The sequence below is a fragment of the Phlebotomus argentipes genome, unplaced genomic scaffold, assembly GCF_947086385.1.
Source record: "Phlebotomus argentipes unplaced genomic scaffold, Phlebotomus argentipes genome assembly contig_15, whole genome shotgun sequence".
NCBI lineage: Eukaryota > Metazoa > Arthropoda > Insecta > Diptera > Psychodidae > Phlebotomus > Phlebotomus argentipes.
In genome coordinates, this window is record NW_026776181.1 from 14,904,165 (window position 1) to 14,921,356 (window position 17,192).

At 40.6% G+C, this 17,192-nt stretch overlaps 3 protein-coding genes across 3 annotated transcripts; 1 reads left to right on the forward strand and 2 right to left on the reverse strand.

Annotated features, from left to right (window-relative positions):
• The first annotated feature begins 101 nt into the window (after positions 1-101).
• LOC132263472 (protein phosphatase PTC7 homolog) lies at positions 102-9,058 on the forward strand. Its single transcript, XM_059763253.1, has 5 exons — positions 102-574; positions 3,242-3,421; positions 3,500-3,816; positions 7,618-7,756; positions 7,832-9,058. The coding sequence occupies exons 1-5, from the start codon at positions 364-366 to the stop codon at positions 7,879-7,881; spliced, it is 897 nt and encodes a 298-aa protein (XP_059619236.1). The 5' UTR covers positions 102-363; the 3' UTR covers positions 7,882-9,058.
• A 22-nt stretch (positions 9,059-9,080) lies between these two features.
• Positions 9,081-11,680, reverse strand: LOC132263473 (derlin-2). The gene is made up of 4 exons (XM_059763254.1): positions 11,438-11,680; positions 10,973-11,206; positions 9,469-9,755; positions 9,081-9,411 (listed from the first exon to the last, which is right to left on the reverse strand). The coding sequence occupies exons 1-4, from the start codon at positions 11,528-11,530 to the stop codon at positions 9,279-9,281; spliced, it is 747 nt and encodes a 248-aa protein (XP_059619237.1). The 5' UTR covers positions 11,531-11,680; the 3' UTR covers positions 9,081-9,278.
• Positions 11,681-11,975: 295 nt separating this feature from the next.
• Positions 11,976-14,586, reverse strand: LOC132262752 (heat shock protein 75 kDa, mitochondrial). The gene is made up of 2 exons (XM_059762158.1): positions 14,264-14,586; positions 11,976-14,196 (listed from the first exon to the last, which is right to left on the reverse strand). The coding sequence occupies exons 1-2, from the start codon at positions 14,568-14,570 to the stop codon at positions 12,218-12,220; spliced, it is 2,286 nt and encodes a 761-aa protein (XP_059618141.1). The 5' UTR covers positions 14,571-14,586; the 3' UTR covers positions 11,976-12,217.
• Between the last annotated feature and the right edge of the window lie 2,606 nt (positions 14,587-17,192).

A 17,192-nucleotide genomic window follows, 5' to 3' on the forward strand; every position in this document is an offset into this window, starting at 1 on the left:
CGCTTATTTTTCTTCCACGAGGGGCGAGAGAAACCCATCAAGTGGCGACAGTTGGCAGTGCTGGCCGCTGGAGGCGCTGAAGCGACTGCCGATCCATCAGATTGACTCGAACTGAATCTGCGCCGTGTGTTTTCTTCGACTTTCGTGGCGTTTTTCTTCTCGTTTTCCTGCAGAGGCGCCTGTGAAAAGTGTTCCTGTGATGTAACGCGAGCCGTCTGAGCTGTGCCAACACGGGAAATGAGCGGTGCATCGCCGATTTGGGCGTGAAAAGTGAGGGCGAAAGTGTGAGAAAGAGAAGAGAGTGCATCTCCATCTTGTGGGGGCACTGCGATTTCGAGAAACGCGTGACTTCGCCCCAAGACTATGCAGTCACTGTGCTGGACCACGAGATTCGTGACCCGCGCGCTGAGGAGTGGCTTCTCCACCCTCATCGAGCCCAACAACAAGCCAAAGCCACACTTCGTGTCGGTCGTGTGCGGATTCCCCAAAGACATCCTGCGCTCCAAATACAAATTAGGCAAATTCGGCGAGGATTCCTGGTTCACAGCCAGGACCAGCGTCGCCGACGTGATAGGTGAGTCCGTGTAGTCTGAGTGCACGCCCTCAGAGCCCTTCCGGACGCGCGCGCGTCCTTCACGGAAGGCGCTGAAGGGCAGCCGCGGGAGAGTCGGAAGCGATCGCCAATGATCCGCGAAGCTTCTCTGGTTTGTTTACACCCAGATCACAAGCAAAAATCGCTATCTTCGCATTAAGGCTGATTATCTCGGCCGAGAGATGATTGAAGGGTTCATCAGCTGTGCAAAAGTGTGCTTGATCGCTGAGGAAGAAGACAAAGAAACCGTTCTTTTTCCGAGAACTTCTTAACGACCTTGCGGGCGTTTTTTTCATGCTGGTCGCGCTGAAATCACTAGTTTTGACTAGTCCAACAGTTTGACTGAAGGTTTATTGGAGTTTCTGCAAAAGCGGAGCAGAATTGGATTAGTTTTCTTACGTTTCTCAGATGATCAACAGTTTGAAGGAGTTTTTAGCCAAGACACAAGTTGGTTTTGGGATCAATTTCTTGGATTTTTCACGCTTTTGCAAATCTAAAATCGAATGAAAACTGAAATTAAGAAATACAAATAAGAAAAACGCAACTTTTAGTCAAATTTACCAACGCTAATCGAATTTTTTGAACTCTGAAATTGATTTTTCGCCAAAAACTTTTGTTCAAAAGTCTTACTATGATTTTATTCTTTGGTTTTACGGTCAATAATTGCGTTGTGCGATTGCAATTGCATCAATTGAAAGTCACTTCAATTATCTGCACATTCTCTAGAGTCCAGGAAAAGGGCGAGGAAGCATTGAGTGACTCCTGAGGAATTGCACAGAAGGATAAATCAATACAAGTTGTGGCGCGAGAGTTCGTTGACTTTCTCAGATGCAATTTCATTCTATTATCACGGGGTGTGCAAAGACAACCCTCTGGAATCTCTGATTAAACCAATCGCGCGAGCACGAATAGTGCGCGAAACACGTGAAGTTAATGGGCGCATAGGAAATGTGCCTTAATTGCGATTGCATGTGACTTTGGCTGATCAATTGAGGAGAGAGAAAACCGTGAAAACATTGGGAAAATGTGACTGGAAACCTTTTTTGAGTCACTTTGACTCTCGCTTGAATCTGTCACACCTTTTAAACGCTTCACTCACGATGAAGAGAAGCGAATTAGCACATTTTTTGGGTGAGAAAAGAGGCAGAAGAAATGCGTTGAGTTCCAAAGTCCGTCAACCAATTGAGCATAATCTGAATTTGGGTATTTTCTGAGACGCATTTCTATGGATAACTTGGCGACGCGACACACATTTGAGCCATTTTCAGCGTTGTTTTTTATCAAGCGATTCGCGTTTGTGTTGAACAAGAGCAAATTTATCACGTGAATGCATTTAATCACGACTTTTTTATGGATTTGATGATGAGATTGATTTGCATAGACGCGATGTGGAGTCACGAGGCGTCACGTGATGAGCGTGAGTCGTGAAAAATAGACAAGTGGGAAAAGGAGTGGGAGAGAGAGAAGAACATTTGGCAAGCAGTCAAATGGTTTTTGCAGAGTATTTTTGGATTGGACTTCAATGTGAGATAATTGGGGAGAATTTTCCTCCATTTGAGCCGCTCAAAAGCCACATGATGATTAAGGCGCGATATTATATTCTGCTTTCATTGTCAAATTCATCAAGACTGTGTTTTGCTGCGTTGGAGAATTATTAGATGTACATTAAATCGGATGTTGTCACAAATCGCGCAGTCAATTGACCAGAGAGAGAGAGAGAGAGAAATCATCGGTGTGTGTGGAAAATGCGGTGGAAAAAGTCTGCGAGTGGCTCTAATCATTTGTGTATATGGAAAATAAACAAGACATGCGATAAGCTCGCGAGGATAGTAAAAAATTGAGCGGCAATAAATCCCACGGAGAGTTGATTTGACGTCTTAAGCGAAAATAAACAGGGTGATTAGCAATTGCAACGATCAAGCGACAGATTTTCTTGAGTGATAAGAGAAAATCACTCGTTTAGCCTATTTTAGGAGTCTTTTTTGGGGTGATAATGAAAATTTAGTTCATTGATAAGAATCTTGCGAAGGATTTTGAGTTGATTCAGGAGTGAAAAATTCAAGATTTTGATCAGAAAATCAGACCAGAGAAAGTTTACTGAAGCTCTTTAGTGTTTTCTCTCCACATAAAATGATATTTATGACAAAATCACTGATAAAATCATGATTCATATTGATGAGAAATCTCAGGAAATGCTTATTTGTCTTAAAGTGAAGGATTTATTTATTTATTTCCATTGAATACTGGAAAAGTGAAGAAGTTTTTGAAGAATTTTTGACTGAAATATGACAAAGTTGATAGAAAAATTGAAAATATAAGCTTACAAAGTCGATTTTATCCAAACAAGGTAATAAAATCAACTTATAATACTTTACATAATCTTTTCTTTAATGTTTTCAAGTGAAAAAAAATTAATAGATATGGTAAATAACGTATTATTAAAAAGACTATAAATTTTTATTACATTCTAGCCATTTGGGTAAAATTAATTTCCTACTGTTGCTTCATAAACTAAAAATCTTGGCATTTTTTAGTACAACAGATAAATGGCTTAAAAGAAGATAAATTGACTTTTCATAGTTTTCTATTAACGGTGATATTTTAGAAATTATTTGCAATCTAAGCTGGGAAATGGTGGAAATGTTTCAGGTGTCGCTGACGGCGTTGGCGGTTGGCGAAGCTACGGAATCGATCCGGGTGAATTCTCTTCTTTCCTCATGAAGACCTGCGAACGGCTAGTCACCTGTGCCAGCTTTAATCCCCAGAAACCCGTTAGTCTCTTAGCGTACAGTTACTGCGAGTTGTTGGAGCAGAAGAAACCAATTCTAGGTGAGTGTCTTTGTGGGTGATTTGCCAACTAAGAAGATAAGGTTTATTAAGTCTCTGTGTCTGTCTGTTTATGCGCAGGAAGCAGCACGGCGTGCGTTCTGATTCTGAACCGCGAGAACAGCACGGTTTACACGGCCAACATTGGCGACAGTGGCTTCATTGTGGTGCGGAAGGGTGAGATTGTGCACAGGTCTGAGGAGCAGCAGCACTACTTCAACACACCCTTCCAGCTGTCGCTGCCGCCGCCCGGCCACGGCGACAATGTCCTGAGCGACAGTCCCGAGTCCGCGGACACGCTGAGCTTCAGCGTCAAGGACGGCGATGTGATTCTCGTGGCAACTGATGGTGTTTTTGACAATGTGCCTACGAAACTTTTGTTGGATACGCTAAAAGAGGTAAAAGAAAATCAGTTGCGCTTCTTTTCCGTCGGTTCAATTTCGACGGGTGAATCGAAAACTATGAAAAGTCGATTTATCATAGTTTTTTTTTTATCTTTTCGTACAAAAATTTTGTAATTTGTATCTCGTGAGATAATAGTAAAAAATCTTATTTATCTAAAGAGCAAAAAAGGGAGAAAATTGTCATGTTTTGCGAATGAAAAATCAAATTCTGCAGTCAAACGCATTAAACGTCTTTTAAGAAAATAATTTTTGATTATCAGAATTATTTCTAAAATCTTTTCAAGACTTTGAATGAATATTTTTCATATCTTTTAATTTTTTTTCACTTGAAAGTTTTTGATAAAAGTTCAAGTAAAGTAAGAAAAGTAGATTTTTCATAGTTTTCGTATTTTTGGAAAACTCTTTTATTTTTGTTCCTTTTTGTACAAAAATTTTGAAATTTGTATCTTATGAGAAAATAGCAAAAAATCTTTTTTATCTAAAAAGTACAAATGGAAAATGTCTTAAAAACTGCAGTCAAACTCATAAAATGTCTTTTATGAAAATAATTTTAGGTTTTCAGAATTATCCTAAAATGTTTTTTAGATCTTGAATGAATATTTCTCATATTTATTAAATTTTTTCACTTGTAAAGTATGAAAAGTTGATTTTTTAGAACTTGTTTGGATAAAATCGACTCAAAGACTATTAAAAATCAACTTTAGAAAGGAGTATTTTCAGTTTTTCTATTAATTTTGTCATATTTCAGTCAATAACTCCATTTAATACCAATAAAATCAACTGAAATATTTACAAAATAATAAAAACCAAGCAATATTTGCATTTTAATGGTCAATTTGAAGTAAATTTGGCAAATTTCTTAGTTTTTTTAATGCAGAATTTTGAATTTGTTCTGCTGAAAAATTGCTATTTTGACTTTTTCCTTAGTTTTCAATTCACTTGTCGATTTGCACGTTAAATTTTGTGGTATAAATTGACAATGAACGGACTTTTATGGGGTGAAATTAGCACAAAAGTGGATGTTTTACATGTTAATTGCACACGTCTTGAGTTCAGTTATTGCTGCAAGTACAATCATGACACTTGAATTTTATCTCTTCAGTGTTAATTGCAATGATTGTATGAATAAACACAGGCAAAAGTGCTTACAAAGTAGGTGAAATGGCTTGAGTTTTGTTGGTGATGCAAGAGGCGAAGCGATAAGAATTTTTCATCTTTTCGATAAAAGGTGTTTTTCAGCCAAAAAAATGGCTTCATTTGATAAGATTACTTGAGTCTAAATCCTGACTCTTTTTGCGCGGATAAACCGACTGAAAGTGGGCAAAATTGTGTGGTTTTTTGGGGTTGAGCGAGTTGAGATTATGTGTGATTAAGTGAGAGATACCAAAAGGCCAGGAAATGAGGAAAACTGAATCGCGCCCACTCAATAATGTGTAGAAATAAGTAGTTTTACGGCTCTTGATCATTGTTTATGATCGCACGGAGTGAAAGAGGGAAAGAGAGAAAAATGTCTATTAATGAAACATTTCCTCTACAAAGTATTGTACAATGAAAGTCATGAAAATTGAGTGAAATTATACTAAAATATTTGATAGAGCACGAAATTAAATAAGCGCAGAGCATTCGACTAAAGCTAAACAAACAAGATTGTCTGGTGAGAAATGCGTTTTGCTTCAAGTATTGTTTTGATAGCTCAACTGAACAGAAATTCCCTGATTAGATTGAGAGACAGAAAAGAGTCGGAAATGGCGAGAAATTCAATTTTTAATCGCTTATAGAAAAATATGACATCATTTATGAAGTGATTTTCTTGTTCTTTTTGCTCAAACGAAGGTTTTTTTCTTCTCCTTTATTGTGTGGAAGAGAAATGTTTTGTAGAATCTTTTAAAAATATAAGGCTTAAAAAGTGATTCTAAATCAGTCTGTGTGTTTAGTGATAAGATTAGAGCTATTAAAGTTTACATACATTTTGTACATGAATATTATAAATGTCGTGCTTCTTTGTGATGATGAGAATGAGACGGAAAATTCACTTCTCACGATGGCAAACAATAATAATAAGAGTTTCTCAGCATGAGAGAGATGAAAATTCTCCACGTACAGTTGCCACAAGTGGAATAGAGCGGGTGGATTTTTGCAAATCAACTATTTTCAGTGTTTTTTTTCGGCTTGAGAGCTTTCTTTAGCCTCTTTAGCATTGCTTGTACGGCTTGTAAAAGCGATTACAGACTTGCTGATGATCCACGAGAGGATAAGCGAGAGCGCGAGTGTGAACGACTGACAGTTCGCTTAGCCAGAAAACGCGAATAATCTCTCGATATATCGAAGGTTCAGCCGATTTTTCAGTGGTTTGCGACGGCACCGCGCTCGTGCGAGAATGCGCCGAAACATTGCGCGACTCGAGAAAGGCAAAATGGCGAATCTCTTGCGAATGATTTCCTAGATTATTATGGTGAAAACACAGCATTTTGCTCATACCATCTCGGTTCGGTCCCGTCAGATTCCCTTCAGAATTTTGGTCTGCAGATCAACTTTTAACGCCTTCACACAATCTGATTTTCTCCACAATTATGGCTCATTATGGACGAAATCAATTAATTTTTGAGTTTTTTCCACACTTAAATTCATTTCATTGACGATTTTCTCCATTTTCCATATGAAATTTGTCTATTTTGACCATTTTGACAGCAAGCGCATTGTCAGACACGTCAAACTCAAATTCAGCGCGGGTTGCCCAACGTAAAATCTGCAGGCACACACTCGACATAGAAATGTCGTGAGCAGGAAGGAAAATATACGATTCGCGTAGGGAAGAAAGAGACGTTCGTGAACAAATTACAAATTACAAATGCTGTGTTTTCACCATTAAAAATCATTAAATTCTTCTGCGAATCATCAATTTTCGCAATTTTAACGTAAAATTTCACTCTTTTGAAGTATGCAAATCAACTGACAGCTGAACACACCAAAGCATAGTGGGGCTAGTGTCGTCAAAGAAGAGCAACTGAGTGTGTTTAGTGGCAGATCAACCACGAATTATCGCTGATCTGATTTTTACACACTACAGGCTCATCCACGGAGGATTGATCCGAGTTCGCGTCGATTGGAGGATAAGCGGCAATTCTGTAATCGCTGAAAAGATGGAGAATTAGGGTGAATGAGTTGAAATTGACATAAAGAGAATAGTTGATGTTACGACGAAAGGAAATGGCGTGATCAGATCAGGATAGAGTGGAGTTAAAGACAATACTAAGATTTTTAACCTTATCAGCGTAAGGAATGACTTCACAGTTAAGAAGAACAGTGAAGTAAGGAAAGTTAGCATGTTCAATTTTTGAGTTAGAAAGCATGGGAAGGATTTGTAGGATCACCTTCAATGTAGAGCAAAGGACCAAGGATAGATCCCTGGCCAATGCCCCCAAAAAGACGTTTTGTCTCCATATTTGACAATTTGCCGAAGATTTTCAATGGTTTTTTTCGGCTTGAGAGCTTTCTTTAGTCTGTTTAGCATTGCTTGTAAGGCTTTTAAGCATTCAAGGTGTTTTAACGATGATAATGTGACTCTTTGTCGTTGTTAATTCATGCTCTTCCTCTTCTAACAGTGCTTTTGGGAGAGTCTTTGTGATTGTGAAATTCAATGAAATGATGATGAAAAGCAAAAAAAACATGAACACAAGTTGCTTTATTCCATTGTAATTCACTGTATTTGTGCAAAAATGGGACACGCGCCTGTTATTGCTGGAAAAGTGGTTGTTTTAACCATAAAAATGTGACTTATTCTCTGTCATTTTGCAGGTTGAAGGAGAGCAAGATGCTGTAAAGTTGCAAATGACTGCAAATACAATTGCCCTGATGGCGAGATCATTAGCATTTGACAGTGAATTCATGTCGCCGTTTGCAATAAATGCGAGGAAAAACAACATTAATGCTATAGGTGAGGATTTTGAGGACTTTTTCTCTTGATTTTGATCATTTTGATGCTGATATTCCTTGTGATTTGTGTTTGCAGGTGGAAAGCCAGATGATATTACGGTGGTTTTGGCCACGGTGGTACTCTGAAAGAAGAAGCGCGTGAGGACGAGTGTAAAAGGGCCCAATTTTGTGGGAGGATTTTCGACACGAGACGAAAAACGGACGACTTTCAGTTTTCGATAATGTTAGGCAGAGAGAAAAAAGTGTTTCTTCTTGAGTTGAATGTTTTTCTAGGTGCATAAAAAAAGTAGATATTCTCATTTGAAAATTGGGTCGACGAAGAGTGGAAGATGATAATGACGCGGGGGGTTTTCTAGAAAGAGAGAGAGAGCGAGAGAGCGAGAGAGTGAAGTGATAAATTTTAATCTAAATAGAACTGTGCATTTGCTTCTCAAGAACACAAACAAACACACATAAACAGATCATAAGCGAGAATGGCAAGAGATGAGTGTGAATTATGTAGATATGAACTTCCGGCGAATGAAACTATGATGAAGAAGTGAAAGCCAAAAAAACAGAAGAAGAAGAAGAAGAAGAAGACAAGATGATGGAAAATATCCGCAACGAAACATGATGTTTTTAATGCTATTTTGTATATTTAAAACAGAAGATGAGAGAAAGAGAGAGAGAGAAAATGTTACTAGAACGGGACTTTAATCTCAAGCAATACTGTAATTTGTAGATGAAATTGTCTTTCTGTATTCCTTTTGAGAAAGGGAAGTGGGCGTGGCGTGTTAGAGGGCGGAGCGTCAGGTTTTGAGACACACACTCAGAAAAACAATATCTGCGACTGGTGATAATAATGGTGTATTTTCTTCTGTTTTGAGAAAACATCATTTGGCATTAATAAGTTTAGCTGAATTATTCTTTTTTGTGAAATTTCATTTGAAAATTATAAAGAAAATTTCTTGAATGTGCGCTTTAAGAGCCCTTTAACATGTGTGAGAATTTGATATTTCTTTTCGTCTCTCCTCTTTGTAAATTTCTTTATTCATTGTGCATAGTTTTTTTTTGCCTAATATTTAGGTTTCTCAGATACCTTTTTACAAATAAATGATGATATCAATTAAACTGGCAGAGAATGAAATTCAAATATGTTATTGACAAGATAAAAAATGAAACCAGAGAAAAGTGAAATTGCAAATATATTCAAAAAAAAATGAAAAGGAAAAGATAAAGAGTTAGCGATTAGGGCGTTGCTAAATGATAAAGAAAAATTGTAATGTGAGAATTAGAAATAAAGACACAGATTGAATTTAAGAAATTGCAGCGTTTTTTCCTCCTCCGTCAAGATGGATTGTCGTTGATCGTCTATAATTTATTGTGTTTATTTAATTGATTTTCCTTTTCCACCTTCTTCTGTATACAAAATTGCGGCACAATATGGACAAATGTGTCAGCGGCTCTCTCTCTGCGGGGGCGCGCCTATGTACAAACGGTGTTCAAGCGAGAGAGACGCTGCGCGATGCAACTTCACACTCGCGCTATTGCGCATTGTTGTTCTCCTGCGCATTCGCCGGCCGGTTGAGTCGCTCGCCCCAATCGAAGCCACCCGGACGATCTTCCGGCAGCGCTGCGTACTCGGGATTCTGCTCGTTCTCATCGAAGATCCTCTTCCTGCAAAGCGCACGCGGATTAGTTGAGCAATTGTGGGAGAAAAGCGATGAAACTCACAGGAATTGCGGCGTGATGAGCAGTTTGCAGCCATTCCGCTGGTTGGGAAACACATCCTCGAGGAAATAGTACACGTGGCCCACGATCATGCCCATGAGGTCCACCCAGATGGTGTTGCCCAGGATCACGGAGAAGCTGAGCAACACCCACGGCAGGTAAGGCGCCTGGAAGTTCAACAGCCCGAAGAAGTTCATCCGGATCGACGGATTGCGGCGCGACCACACATAAACCAGCATTATCGTGAAGGCCTGGCCCAGGAACAGCAGGTTCACGAAAATCGCCGATATCTGGGAATTCAGAGAGAGAGATTTGTCAGTCAATCGATAAATTAACCATTCCTCAAATTTCCATAATATTCTACAATTCATTCCAATCCTTTCTTCGAAATATTCTTTCCCTCCGAAATTAATTCGAAATTGTGTTTTTGAACTCGTCTAGTTAGAAAGTTATGTAGAAATTTCAGCGCAAATCTTCATTATAAGAGAATTTAGCTCAAGATCGTGAAGTGTCGCGGGTTCGATTCTCCTTCAGTTGTGATTTTTTTTACTTCTTTCCTTTTTCTTGTATTTTCCTTCATTTTTTGTAGTTTTTTATCAGCATTTTTTTCTTAATCTTTTCAAGAATTATCTCTAATAACCCAATCTGATGCTCGAAATTGCTTTATTCTCAGAGAGAGGAAATTTTTCCAAGTTTACAATCAATTCCATGGAATTTTTCACTTATATTTCCATCCATTCTTGGATATTCTTTCATATTCCAACTGAAACAGCTAAAATGCTTCATTCATTCCTCACTTGAGCAACACTCGATAAATCCGCAATCCTTGAATCCATCCTCAGCTTAAGTTATTGACAAGCATCGCTAATCGTCATTGCTTCGCATCAATTATGCAGAAGCATAATAATGAAACGCTTCGCTTGAGCCCCGATGAGAAAGCCAGAATCAATACGAGACTAAAACGCCTTTCACGCTCAAGTAACATCGCAATTTGCGCCAAGGCAAAGACAATGACTTAAAGTTGTACAAAACTTCCTTTGTCACATCGCAATTTGAATGATTTCTTGAGCTTTCAGTTCGAGGACAAACTGCAAAACTTTGTTCTGGAATTCTCGTTACAAAGGATTTCTTAAGTTTCTAGCAATAATCTTAAAGAATCCTCTTCAATCTACTAAGATTTGATATTTTCCACTGTTAAGAGATATGAAATCAGTCTAGAAACTCTTAAAATAAACATTTTCCTGATAATCTAATTGAATTTCTTGGATAAAATTCATGTTTTGGCATGTTTTTCAGCCTCTAATTCCGTCCATAACATAAGAAAATTGACCTAGAAAAGCCAGCCAAGACGCATTGTCATGACTTGTACACCACTTCTGATGCATTATCGCCCCTTGAGCTGCACTTTGGCGGATGTTTAGAGAAATTGTCACGCAGCAAAGTTAATTATTGACGCTGGGAAAGTGTGACACGCTCGAAGAATTCCAAGAGAAGTTTGAGGACTCACAATCATAAGAACGCCGCCGAAGAGGAACATCATGACGAAGTCCGCGCTGCGGCTGCGGAAGCTGCCCTCCTCCAGCATCCGGCAGTACCTGTACGTGAAGATCATGTTGAAGAGGAAGCTGAAGCTGATGGTGCCGAAGAAGAGGAATGTGGTGGCCAGCCGCCACAGCTGGTAGTGCTTCACGATGAGTGTGGGATTGAAGTAGAGCTGGAACGGGGAGACGAGGTCCAGGTGCTGCAACGAGAGAGAGAGGACAAGGCGGTCAGGCAAAGTCCACGCCATCGCGGACAAGAGCCACGATGACGTGTGGCTTTGTGATTCGGCGGAAAAGCGCGAGAAAAACACAGAGTCATGCCAGCCACGGAGTCTCTCCGCGCGGACATCTTCCCAGGGCATCCCTTGGGCCTCCTCCTGATGGGTGGCGCGGCGGCCGCCCAATCAATATCGCACGCGTCGCAGCCTTACCACGGCCAAAGTTGTGATTACACAGGCTGTCGTGTAGATGCGAGTCACTATGGGAATTTGCAGGTACTCCTGCCGGAACGTCTGGTAAGCCATTGTCCAGCCCTTCACGCGCACTCACGCCACGAAAACGGCTTCTCGCTCGATGTGCAAAACTATTGCGCTACAGTGTTAGGAGACCAATTTGGCTGGCTTTTCACATTTTCCGCAGAACCACATCATTCACGGGCGAGGAGAAAAAACACTGGCCAAAGTGACAAAACGTCACTGCGCGCCGCTCTGCCTTACCGACTGCCCGCATGCCAGTGAATTTTCACACATTTTCCCGCAATTCAAACCATTCAAACGCAATCAGTGCGCTTTCCGCGAAGCTTTTGCATTTTTGTCTGCATTTTTAGCAATGAATTTGGAAGTGGTGAGCTGAAGTGAGTGGAAATATTGAATTATTAGCACATTCAGAGCTTGCATGCAAATTACAGCTTTTGGGTGTAAAAAGCTTCGCTATATATGAATTGATTAAGCTCACTCAAAGTCTGCTTTGATCAAGATTTATTTCAATTGAAAATAAACTCAATAATTAAAGCATTTAAAGTCACGTGAAAATGCTGAAAATTGAGCTTTCTATCGCTAATTATAGCAAAATTGAATAAAATACAGCGAATCTAAGAGGGGAAAAATCAATTATCACTCGACGTCCAAGCTGTACTATTTAAGGACACTAAAATAGCATTTTTATTTATTATTTTACAATAACAGACAGAATGCAGAAAATTCCCCCTCGCTTTAGAACGGCTCCAGTGCCTTGACGAGCAAATCGTTCATCTTCACGAGGAGCAGCCGAGGATCTTCAGACAGTCCGGCACCGACCATGGCATTGGCGAAGAGCTGCTCCACGAGCAGCGTGGCCAGCTCAGGATTAGAGTCCTTCAGCTTGTGGAGCTTCTTCACGATGGCATGCTTGGGATTGATTTCCAGCTGCGGCTGCAGCAGCGCGAAGCGATTCTCCTCGCTCAGCTGATGACTCTGCGTCCTGATGAAGTGCCTGGCGGCCGCCATCTCCTCCACAGTCACCACGCAGGGATGCGCATCGAGACGTGACGTCAGCGTGACATTCGCCACCTTCCCAGCCAGCGCTTGGCGAATCCACGAGCAGAGATCATCAGCGTGTGTCTTTAGGAGACTTCCCTCGCCCAGATCTGTCGCTGCGGTGGCGCCCTTGTCCAGGCGCATCTCCTTCTCCGCGGACACCAAACTGCAGCCCATGAACATGCCCAGCTGCATCAGCACCAGCTCGTCGTAGGGCTCGTAGCAGAAGAGCACTTCCACGGTGCGCTTCTTCAGCCCCTCGTAGTAGGGCGAGGACTCGGCCAGGGTGCGATTGGGCGCCGCCAGGTAGTAGATGTCCTTCTGCTCCTCACTCTTGCGCGCTACGTACTCGGGCAGGCTGACTCTCTCGGCGTCTGCGGTGCATCTGGAGGAATCGAAGCGCAGCAGGCGCGCGATCTCCTCTTTGTCCTTGTGCTCCTCACTCGTCACGATGCCTTCCTTGAGGAACAGTCCGTAGTCGCGATAGAACTTGGCGAACTCCTCGGGCTCCTTCTGGGCGCGATCCTGCAGGAAGCGCAGCACTCTGTTCGTCAGCACATTCCTCAGCTTGCGGATCAGAGAGCTGTTCTGCAGCAATTCCCTGCTCAGATTCAGCGGGATGTCCTCGGAATCCACAACACCCTTCACGAAGCGCAGCCACTTCGGCAGCAAGTTCTCCGTCTTCGACTGAATGAGGATCTTGCGCGTGTACAGAGCCACGCCAATGTCACCGTCTCTGGACAGATCGAAGAGACCGGGCTTGCCCTCCGGGAAGTACAGCAGGGCGCGGATGCTGAGCGGCACGTCGGTTTTGTAGTGCAGAATGAAGCGCGGCGTGTCGAAAGTGTTGCCCACAAAGCGATAGAAGTCGTTGTGCTGCTCGCGCTTGACGTCTTTGGGCTCCAGCAGCCACACGGGCTCGATATTGTTCGCCCGGCGGCCGTTCAGGTAGATGGAACTGCCTACAAAGTTGCTGTACTTCTTGATCACCTCCTTCACGCGATCCTCATCGGAATACTCGCGACAGTCGGGCTTCAAGTGCAGCACAATCTTCGTGCCGACAGCCACACCTTCGGCCTCTTGGATGTCATACGTGCCGGAGCCGTCGGAGCTCCAGCACAGCCCCACAGAGTCCGCTCGCGAGGATCTGGTGAAGACCTCCACCTTGTCCGCCACCATGAAGGCAGAATAGAAGCCCACGCCGAACTGGCCAATGATATTCGACGAGTTCTCAGCATTCTGGCCCTTCTCTCTGATCTCCTCGAGGAATCTCTTCGACCCGGAGCGCGCGATGGTGCCCAGATTGGCCACCAACTCCTCCTTCGTCATCCCAATGCCAGTGTCCTGAATGGCCAGCGTTCTCGCCTGCTTGTCAGTGCCAATGTGAATCTCCAGCGATCTGTCTGTCTCCACGTAGTCCTTCTCCCGCTCGCCGGCTGTGTGAATGGTGTATCTGAACTTCTCCAGGGCGTCACTGGCGTTCGAGATCAACTCCCTGAGAAACACTTCCTTCTCCGAATACAGCGATCTGGCCACAATATCAAGCAGCATTCGCGTCTCCGCCTGGAATTCATGCTTATTCACATTCCCCGTGGTCTTTTCGCTGTCCCTAATGATGGAGTGATAGCTCTCCTCGGCCTTCACCGTGCTCATGCATCTTGTCCAGGTGAACTGCCCTGAAAAGGCGCCCCCGAAACGCATGTGAAAACAAAGCAACATAACCTCAGAAGAGATATTTCTCACTGTTTCCTCTGCTCTGAAGGCATCTCACGTGCTGATTGCACGCGCGTGATGTGGAGAAGAGTCGCCTGACTACTCGGGAAGCACCCAAGAGCCTCGTGGAGGACATTATCACTGGGAAACTGGAGGGAAATGTGCGAGAAAAGCAGAACGACAGATGCGCGAACACGAATTTCTCTAGTGTTGCCCAATGTACTGCCCGGGAATTCCTTTCCCGCCGGGAATCCAAAATTTCCACTTTTATGCGATTTCGCTGGAAATCACGGCGATGTTGAGGAATTATTCGCCCATGAATATGTCTTTTTGTCATTTATTTCATACTTATGTAAATAATACAGGGGATGAGGATATCTAAGCATTTAATTATACATACGAAATAAAAAATTCTTTTAATTGTATAAGAATTACTATTATTATTTTACTTCTACTTATGCGCGGTTTTCTTTAATACAGAAAAAAAATTATTTTTAAAAAAATCCTCACGAAATTCCATGTAGAAATAATACACAATTAATTACTATATTTATATGTATAGGGGGAAACGGGGCAGTTTTGTTTTTTGATATTTTCTCATATAGATTTTCACATGAATCAATTGCTATCCTTCACACAGTGTTTGTAGTCCTTAAGGGCCACAATTGACGAAAATTTGCACAGGATAGCTTTATAGCGAAATAGAATGAAATACAGCGAATCGAAGAGGGAAAAAAATCAATAAATTATCACTAAAAGCCACTCAAAAGCACTATTTCGAAGCTTAACTAATTTCCATATAGATTTCGGCTTCAAATAATCGCATCAACATGCGGAAGAGATGCAATTAAATTCAGCAGTGAAACTCTCCTCATTTCCAACCACACAAAATCTCCTCACATTGTCATAAATGTGATGAACATTGTGAAAAAGCTGCGGCGTGATGGATTTGCTTTTGATGGCAGACGAAATTAAATCAGCACGAGAACAGTGAAGGCAGATTAATAATGCTCTTGTGACCTCTCGCAGAATCTCTGTTCTTCAGACTCGCTTCTGCATTTTCTGTCAATATTTGCTAATAATTTTGCGATGATAGCAAAAAGAATGGCAATTTAGTATTCTGTACGCTTTTCAGCAACATATTTTTCATGTCAAAGCCAGCGAAGGGAGAGAAAAAAGGAAGATTTCCTCTCCATCAAAATTTATTACTTTGAAATTACCCTTCATATGATTTTTTTTGGCAGCTCTCAACATAATGCGAGTTCATTTTGCAGCATTGTCGCGAATGTGATGAACGAGTGGAGAATTGTTGCCAAGGGGCAAATCACAAGGCGACTTTTGAGGAATCTTAATGTTAAAATAATCAAAAAATGTTTCTTTTCCCAATTAAAATTGAAAAATAGTCAAATTCTGATTGAAATAATTTTAAAAAAAGCTTATTTTCCCAAGTAAAATTAAAAAATAGTGAAATTCTGAATAAAATAATTTAAAAAAAATGTTTATTTTCCCAATTGAAATTGAAAAATAGTGAAATTCTGAATAAAATAATTTTAAAAATGTTTATTTTTCCAATTAAAATTGAAAAATAATCAAATTCTGAATAAAAAACCAAAAAAGAATTTTATTTTTCCACGTGAAATTGAAAACTAATTAAAATAATCAAATTCTGAATTACATAATCAAGAAAAATAATTTTTTTCAATCAATGAATCAGAATATTCCTAATATTCACTATTATTTAATTAGGTATATTCAAAATTTGATTAAATATTCAGAAAAAAATTCAAAATTTGTATGAAATAAATAATTTTTTATCAAATATTCAGAACATAATCAAAAAAAATCAGAATCTTGTATAAAATATTCAAAATTTGAATAATAATCACAAATAATCCAAAAAAATGATTGAATAATCACAAAGTTAATGGTCTCAACTTGCGAGTGATTGTCCCCTTGATTGTTGCAATTTGCGCGAAGCGAGCAAAGTGTAAAAGTTGAAAGAAAAATTGGGGTTTTATTAGGAATTATTCGCTTATCTCATATTGTTGCGTTATTGGCGTATATATTTTTTGGGTGATTTTTTAAGGGACAAATGTGTATCTTTTTCTCCTTTTGTGTGCGAGACTACAAAGCTCTGAAAGTCCTCCAAAACGATCGCAGACACATTCACAGCCAATCACTCGGAAATGATTGGACTTTCATAAGTTTTTGGACGCTTCGTGGAGGGAAGTTTGTCTGTCTGGAGAGCAGCATTTCTTGGGCGAGATGAAATAAGTGTATAAATTCCTTTTGGGCTCTCGGAAACACAATGAAAAGTAATATAAATCAAAATTGTCCGAATTTCCCCATTGGACGCAGTGAAGAGAAATTTCATTAATTTTTCCCTCCGCATTCCCAAGGAGCGAAAAGGGCGACATGGAGAGCGTCTGAAGGACAGAATCACTCTCAGGGATTTCTCTGGAGAAGTCAGCTTCACGACTATTGAGATAGATTGATTGCTTCGTGAGCAAATGATAAATAATAATATATTTTATTTTCTGCGTTTCGCCTGGATTCCTTTCCACATCTTGACCCTGTCTGTCGTTCTTCTCTTTTGCGCTCTTTTTCGCCATCAAACCATAGAGAAACAATTTTTTTTCCCTTTTCATACATAGAAAGCTTCAGAGCTTCTCAATCAACACAACTTCACAGGACACAGAGAGACACAATTCAATTAAGTTCTCCGGCGATATTTAAGGGGTTCACGAACTACTAAAAGACATATTAATAGTTGGTAAATTGAATTATCTTGCGAGGATATTGCGGCAGTCATTATACAATATTAATCACCTAATATATTCTCTGGTGTATTCTTGGGCTGAATTTAGCTTCTTAGCTTGCGAAATAAATTATTCGTGCGACGGGGAAACATTCTCCACCACGAGCAAATCATTCAGTTTTCTCCTTTACACCCCGAACA

Bases quoted from the DNA above. Each gene is read 5' to 3' on its own strand.
- LOC132263472 (XM_059763253.1), top strand. From the start codon at position 364: ATGCAGTCACTGTGCTGGACCACGAGATTCGTGACCCGCGCGCTGAGG. The intron at 3,817-7,617 runs GTAAAAGAAAAT...GTCATTTTGCAG, and splicing joins TGTTGGATACGCTAAAAGAG to GTTGAAGGAGAGCAAGATGC. The intron at 7,757-7,831 runs GTGAGGATTTTG...TTGTGTTTGCAG, and splicing joins AAACAACATTAATGCTATAG to GTGGAAAGCCAGATGATATT.
- LOC132263473 (XM_059763254.1), bottom strand. From the start codon at position 11,530: ATGGCTTACCAGACGTTCCGGCAGGAGTACCTGCAAATTCCCATAGTG. The intron at 11,207-11,437 runs GTAAGGCTGCGA...CTCTCGTTGCAG, and splicing joins TAATCACAACTTTGGCCGTG to CACCTGGACCTCGTCTCCCC. The intron at 9,756-10,972 runs GTGAGTCCTCAA...CTGAATTCCCAG, and splicing joins TCGGCGGCGTTCTTATGATT to ATATCGGCGATTTTCGTGAA.
- LOC132262752 (XM_059762158.1), bottom strand. From the start codon at position 14,570: ATGACAAAAAGACATATTCATGGGCGAATAATTCCTCAACATCGCCGT. The intron at 14,197-14,263 runs GTGAGAAATATC...GCGCCTTTTCAG, and splicing joins CCTTCAGAGCAGAGGAAACA to GGCAGTTCACCTGGACAAGA.